At 36.0% G+C, this 7,646-nt stretch overlaps 2 protein-coding genes across 4 annotated transcripts; one reads left to right on the forward strand and one right to left on the reverse strand.

Annotated features, from left to right (window-relative positions):
- Window positions 1–59: 59 nt before the first annotated feature.
- Window positions 60–1,669, forward strand: Eif3f1 (eukaryotic translation initiation factor 3 subunit f1). Its single transcript, XM_076388090.1, has 5 exons — window positions 60–251; window positions 539–708; window positions 777–959; window positions 1,126–1,341; window positions 1,419–1,669. Exons 1-5 carry the CDS (start codon window positions 143–145, stop codon window positions 1,590–1,592), a joined length of 852 nt encoding a protein of 283 aa, XP_076244205.1. The 5' UTR covers window positions 60–142; the 3' UTR covers window positions 1,593–1,669.
- On the reverse strand, window positions 1,663–3,794 carry Arp10 (Actin-related protein 10). 3 transcript variants are annotated; one of them, XM_076388089.1, is made up of 6 exons: window positions 3,685–3,794; window positions 3,175–3,353; window positions 2,943–3,095; window positions 2,586–2,870; window positions 2,230–2,509; window positions 1,663–2,162 (listed from the first exon to the last, which is right to left on the reverse strand). In XM_076388089.1, exons 2-6 carry the CDS (start codon window positions 3,252–3,254, stop codon window positions 1,827–1,829), a joined length of 1,134 nt encoding a protein of 377 aa, XP_076244204.1. In that variant the 5' UTR covers window positions 3,255–3,353; window positions 3,685–3,794; the 3' UTR covers window positions 1,663–1,826. The 3 variants fall into 3 exon arrangements, with proteins under 3 accessions (XP_076244204.1, XP_076244203.1, XP_076244202.1); XM_076388088.1 differs by having other exon boundaries at window positions 3,597–3,761; XM_076388087.1 differs by having other exon boundaries at window positions 3,175–3,761.
- Between the last annotated feature and the right edge of the window lie 3,852 nt (window positions 3,795–7,646).

Below are 7,646 nucleotides of genomic sequence, written 5' to 3' on the forward strand. Positions count from 1 at the left end.
GGTGCCCTAAAATTCAATAGAATTTTATACTTTGTCTATCCTCTTGTAACTTTTATTTCAAGGTAGAGCAGTAACGTAGGCGAAGAGACTCTTTTACGATTTCCTCGTGATAATACTGAAGTGTAACCAACTAACGTGAAACATGGCGCTTAACCTGACCGTAAAAGTGCATCCTGTTGTGCTTTTCCAAATTGTCGACGCTTACGAGCGGCGAAAAGCAGAATCCCATCGAGTCATTGGAACGTTATTAGGTAATTTAGTGGTTTTATGTCTTTCAACACGTGATAGTGATCGAATTAAGGGATTGTTGAATTGAGTACTTTGACAGCACCTTGGTTTTACCAGGAAAATCCTGCTAATATTGTTCATGTGATCAATGTAATAAATTATTCTAACAATTATACGCATTTTACCCTTTAGAAATATATTAAATAAGCTTTTTTAGTTATAGAGCGCAAAGCTGGTTAAAGTTCACTTATAGTATCAGCTGCAGCAGTATTTAATGAAACGAAAGTAAAAACTAAATTAATATCTGCAGGTACTACAGAGAAAGGAATAGTTGAAGTCACAAATTGTTTCTGTGTGCCACATAAAGAATCTGAAAGTCAAGTAGAAGCTGATTTGACATATGGAATTGATCTGTATGATTTGAATCATAGAGTTAATGCGCAAGAAAATATTGTTGGCTGGTGGGCAACTGGAAATGAGGTAATTTATAATTGCATGTTCTGTGTGTATTGTATCTGCAATATTTTGTACTTGAATGACTTTTACAGGTTACCACTCATTCTTCTGTTATTCATGAGTATTATGTTCGTGAATGCAATAACCCTGTTCACTTGACTGTGGATACAACATTGGCCAATACCACAAGAATGGGAATTAAGGCTTATGTGTGTGTTCCATTGGGAGTACCTAATGGGAAACAAGGTTCCATGTTTACACCTGTTAAAGTGCAAGTATGTTGCTTGTTGATATTTTTTTAATATGCATATTAGATTATCCCATAAGTCCTTTTCATAATATACACTCTGGGCTTAATAAGAAAACAAAAAGGAGCTATGGGACTGCCTAGTCTATCTGAACATGGAATATAATTTCTAATAATTCTAATAATTTCTTTAGATCACATGTTATGAGCCAGAAGTTGTTGGACTACAGCTGTGCTCTAAGACCCAGTTGCCAGCACAGATTCCTGGAATAAAAACAAGTGGTGGTATAGAACCAATGATGGACCTTGCACAGATAGCAGAAGCCAGTGCAAAGCTTTCTTCCATGTTAGAACAAGTACTGGCATATGTTGATGATGTATTAAATTCTAAACAGCCACCAGACAATCAAGTATGTGTTTAGCTATTTTTTACTTCAATTTTTTTTATAGTAAAACTGTTACTGAGAAATTGATGTTTTTTTTTTAGGTGGGTCGTGCTCTTCTCGATATGGTACATTCTGTTCCGAAAATGTCGAGCGACCAATTTGACGAAATGTTCAATAGTAATGTTAAGGATCTCTTGATGGTTGTTGCACTTTCACAATTAATTAAAACACAGCTTCAACTCAATGAGAAACTTACACTACTAACGACTCTATAATACCGACATTTTAATCGAGAGATTTGTAATATAAAATCTGTAATACAATTTGTATGAATAAAAATTCCAAATTTTCACTCTTGCGCGTATTTATTTTAATCTCTCACTTAGCTTACACTTGTAAAAATGATATTTTTAGATTCAAATATAGAAAATATAGAAAATAAATAAAATTATACATTCTTATATGTACATATAAATACTTTTAATTTAATCTGGTGAATTAATGACATTTCAAAATTCACCATTCACTGAATCCTCCTTTTGATTATCTATTAAATTGGTCCAGTCAGGGACTCTATTAGATTTCAAGTAGTTCTCTTTTGTTAGACACCTTGATGGTAGATCTATGCTTCCAAAAATTGCACCTCCCAGCCAAGCTGTATAATTTGGTTTACTGGGTGCAGTATGGAACTTGAATGTCTGAATTTTTAATTTCTCTGAATATAATGGACTCTTAACCAGAGCTAAAAGTTCTGCTTTCAGTCGACTAGCAAAACCTTTTGCCATTGTTGTACCACCAATTAGTAGTATATTTTCAGCTAAAGGTCGCCTAGTATCTATTGGACACTGCAACAAGGACTACAATTAGTTAGAGCATTAGAAAAATCCATGAATATTTATTTTCACACCATACCTTAAGGATGGAATCTAAAATCATGGTAGGTATACTAAGATTATCATTATCTCTTTCCCATAAAGCTTCAAATGCTTTTTCTCTAACTTCACCAGGTATATTAATATTCTTAATTCCTGGATATTTAACTGCAGGAGGAGGATTAGGAGCTTCTGCAGTTCCTAATTTAGCAGACCTTTCTAATGTAGTAACAAAACATGTTCTTACTTTTATATCTTCAACAAGTTTCTCTGTTATATCTACATTTGGATAAATCTCCTTCAAAGATTCCATTAGGTATCTATTAAACACATACATATATTATTGCAGTATTAATCATTATTAACTAAGAGTATAATATTATCTATTCAACTTACTTGTGCACAATGTAACCACCTAAAGGAAGGGCCTGCCATGCTTTTAAAATGGGTATACCCTCAAAAACTGGAATTAATGTAGCTTCTGTGTATCCTACATCTAAAACTAAAGCAGTATCTGTACCCAAAGTACTGATTGTTGCCAAATGAGTAGGTAATAACATCAGAGAACCAATCTCAAAATGCCGGAACAGTACTTTAGCTAATGTATCCCTAAATTGTGATGGAGTCAAAGGAGATTCCAAAACAACAATCCTCGAATCTTTTGGGCTTACCACAACGTGTCTAATGCAAAAAAAGGCAACATTAATATCCTGTATGACATAAAGAATAGCATACAGTAAATAACATTATTACTTAAAAAATAATGAATGGATAAACTCGACGAGCAGCTGATACAAATCTTCTGTATCCGTGTAATCATAAATTTTTCGCAATTTCTTGGTTTCTGGACATTTGACTTCCGTTTTTATTATTCCACGCGGTGTAGTTTCGCCAGCGTAACCAAACCTAGTTTCAAATTTGAATATATTAATTATTTAATTGACAGAACATTAAATATTTAATAGAAAAGTAAATGGAAACATACTTTGTGTATGCGCTGCCAATATCAAATATGACCATCTGCCTGTCTATCAAAAATCTCATGCTTTCGTAACTGCGAAGCATTTTGACAAGTTCTTTTTTCTATTAAATGCAGTAGAAACAGATCCACTTCTATGGTACGATTAGTAAAGAGTTTATCAATTTGATGGCAGTATATTTGCCCTGCAAAATTAAACAGAAATTGACAAAGAACCACAAACAACCGACGACATGCTGGAACTCATTATCGTCAATGGAAAATCAATTATTTGCGTCAATCTGCATATGACAAGTGCTGTAATACACTCGAAATATTACAGAAAGCACATAAAACTGATTGCATATTGCAAGCGTATGACATTGTCTATAGAATTAGTCAAATACTCTTTATTTAAAGTAGTTTTATCTATTCCTTCAATACATAACCTAAGCAAATCTGAATAATCGACTCATTTATACATAATCTAAGAGTTAATAAGCAATCTACTAATGAAAAATCATTCTGGGGGTTCACCACAGCATTATGCAACAATAAAAGTCCGCAGAATGTATTTATTTATTGCAAAAATTGCATTTCAAAATATTTGCAAAATAGGTCACGTAGTACCATCTAGCGGTGGCACCATGGAACTAAGAGCTACGTGTAGAATTTAGTTCTAGGGCGGTGCCGCTAGAGGCGCCACCAGTAAGTTTTGTTTTCTCAGATTTTTGAGAGACACAACTAGTGGCGGCATCTAGCGGTAGCGCCTCTGAACTAAAAGTTAACTTCAAAACTTAATTCCTGGTTCCACCACTGGGGACGCCACTAGTATTGTCTCTCAAAAATCGGAGAAAACAAAACATACTGGTGGCACCCCTAGCGGCGGCGTCCTGGAACTAAATTCTACAGGTAGAAGTCTAGTTTCAAAGCACCATCGCCAGATGGCGCCTCAAATACCGTTTTTTGGAAACTTTTCTTCCAATGCAATTTTTGCAATAAATAAACAAATTCTACGAGTTTTTACTGTTGTATAATAATCTGTAGTCAATTCTATATCATCAAGTGGTTTATTCAATCAATTTAATATATCTTCTGCTTGTGTTGGTATGGAGATTGTTAGCACCCTTTTTTAACAACTAACAACTGATTTTGAGGTACTGAGTAACTCTAGTCCTTTCACATAAGAATATAATCAGTATTTTTTAAAGGTTTTTAATCTAATCTAAATATTTCTTAATTCTTAACCACAGCTAAACGATATTAATGTTTGGTGTATATATTCTTATGCTACAACTGTCAGACAAAATCTTAATTATGATATCTATTCTCATATGTTTCAATCTAATTATCAATCTACCAGGTATTAATTCCCCTTTTCATAATTCTACCACGCGATATAGCGTCACCACTGCACCCAATCTATTTTCAAAATGTGACATCAAGGAATGCAACTTTCGCGATCAACATCGTGGCATCACTCGTACCCAATTTTAGACTTTTATATTCTCGTATTTAGATTGAAACGTGCAGATTTCAGTAGAATGCAATCGTATCAGTCAGAGGAATCTTCCTGCGAATATTTCGCAGCAGCGATCGCATGATACCGTCACGTCACGGGAAAAGATAAGATCAAACACAATAGATTTGTTGATAAATTAAACGACATTTTATTCAACCGTGCCGCGCATTACCGCGCATGTTTTACCATTCCGACGGAAAAATAAGAATACAGTGTTTTTATAATTGTAACAGATTGCGTCATTCTTGTTTTACGTACAACGTGCACATATATCTCTGTATAAAAATATCGATCCCGAAGCGTAATTGATCGATCATTTAATGTATTCCTGACGAAGGTCGATCGGTTTTGTACAATGTGCGAACGCAAAAATAAAATACAGATCGCGCAAATCGTTATCTACAATATACACGGAGCCGCGATCACGTACAAAAGTTTCGCGAAAACAATCTTGTTTTTCAATTCCATGTGATTCGCGGTGAACGTATAACGAAGAGTTAAATATTCTCGGGCGGACGAGAGGGCAAGTATGCAAGCGTGCACACGCGTAAAGGAATTTTTTTCAAACACGCGCGATTAATGCATTGAAGCCCAAAGCTGCGTGAATGCAGTATTGTTGACAAAAAATTTACATCCTATACAATATACACCTTATGCATTATTCTATCGAACAAAAAAATACATTTTGTAATAATAGACAGTATATGAAGTGTCCCACTAATGTCGAAGATCCAGGAAAAACGTCTATGATCTACAAAAAATTAGTATACTCTAGTATTGTAAATATTTCAATTTTAAAAAAACATTGTAGAATGTAGATCAGAAAGGAGAAATAGAGAACCAAAAAATATTAAGCTAAATTTAATCATGTAAATTCTCTCTTAAAAAATAAGCCAGCGAAATGTTGCATTTTAGTAACTTTGGGCCTTAATGGATTAGGGTCATTGGTCTGGCTAAACGCGAAGATCGAGAAGTCGCGAAATTGTCGGCAAGCTAAATGGGTATTCCTAAAAATGTAATTGGAGGCACACGTTTTTTTCGGTTACATGATCACAGGAGAACGCAGGTACTTTAAATCGATCCACGGGCGGATCAATTAGAACGAGTGTCGAACGTTACGAGCAAAATTTTGCAAGTATTCGTTTGAACGCGAGAAGGGAGAACGCATCTGACGATCCGTGGAAACGGAAGAAAATGAAAAATTAAAGATCCTGCTTTAGTAACATATCTATAACGCTTCGATGGACGTTTGTCGTGTGTAATAATAATAATAATCATCATCAAACTTGACAATAATAATAATAATAATAATAATAATAATAATAATAATAATAATAATAATAATAATAATAATAATAATGAGAATGACTACGATGATAACAATGATGGTATTGATGACACGTTAATAATAATAATAAAAATAATAATAAAGGTAACAACAATAATAGTAATAATAGTATTAATAATAATAGCAAGGGCAACAACAATAGTAATTTAAAAAAAAGATAAGGAAATGCATTCCACTATGCAGATACAAGAATTTCTTTCGAAATGTCTTTTTCGATTTTCTACTATGCTCGAAGTAAATTCTCTTCCTGTTTTTTTTTTTGTACACGTTGTATAAATAAGTAGGGGCGCGATAATTTTTCGAATATTTATAACTTAATAGAAACATACTCGGTAATAGTATCTACAATATGTATATGTGTAAACCATTGTTGTATTGCATCGTGTCGTACGCAAACGCTTTGGAAGTGCTCAAAGTATACATCATTCATATACATAAGGGCTAAACCGGAAATTCTCGTCGAACGTTCCGCGTTTTCCCGCAGTTCCAACAATGTTACAATCGTACAATACAAAATGGCAGTTGTCGGCGATAAAAAACGCGACGCGTGTAACAAAAGGGGGACACGAACGCGAGGATACTTCTTTTAATACTGCTGCCACACTTGTCCGCGTGGTACGGCGCGATAACACACGTTTGTCAATGATCGAAACACGATGGCGATGCACTACTACCTTGGACGAGGCAATAACGACCGAGAACGCGCTCGAGGGCCAGAAAGCGATCGGATCGCGTTCTGCATCGATTGATCCTCTTTAACCTCGGTACACACAACCGTTTTTATGGATTTTCTGGACACGAGACAGCGACTCGAGATACTACAAATTACGTGTACAATTTCTGTCACTGCAGATGGACAGTTTGTCCAAGAAATGGACGCGTGTACCAGGCCTCAAGGTGCTCGCGCGTAACGGAACACCCGTCGACAACGGATTCGTTAAACTCGAAGAGAATCTTCGGTATCATCTTTATTCTGACTCTCGCAGATTATTTGCTAATTCTGACGACTATCGCAAGGCACATTTGAAACTGTTCGATCGAACAAAAATAGATTGCTATAAAAATGTAAAATTATTCCTCTTGTTCTCTCTCTCTTTCGCTTGCCTCTCACTCAACATTCACACGTACACATTCTCTGTTAGATCCCTTATTCTAGTCGTGAAAGTCGTTCAAAGCGTTCGATTCGACTTACTTGTCGCACGACCGTGCGATTTAACGCGCGTGTTCCGAAAGAATGGCTTCTCTGCGGGCCCAGCGACGAAGATCGACATAACCAAATGCATCCTCCGCGCTAAGAACGCATCGAAGGCGGAAAATAACGATTGAGCTGAAGAAAGAGCGCACGGATCTCGATACACGGTTCCTTCGTTCACTCTTTCGATCACACCTACATACAAATTGTCTCTGGCATCTGTACACACGTTCTTATCGTAGCTATATCGAGAATTCGCGTGAAAAAAATAAATAAGGAGGAGGGAAGCGCGAAAACGACACAGCGTGTGTGTGACGGATTAAAGGCGCGCGGCGCTTTCGTCTCGCGACAGCTCTCGACGCCTTCTCGCAGCTGGTTCCCGTTGGCACGATCGAGGAGCATGGCAGGAATGAACGACACATCGGTCGGGGAACAAT

The sequence above is a fragment of the Calliopsis andreniformis genome, chromosome 10 (genome assembly GCF_051401765.1).
Source record: "Calliopsis andreniformis isolate RMS-2024a chromosome 10, iyCalAndr_principal, whole genome shotgun sequence".
Lineage (NCBI taxonomy): Eukaryota > Metazoa > Arthropoda > Insecta > Hymenoptera > Andrenidae > Calliopsis > Calliopsis andreniformis.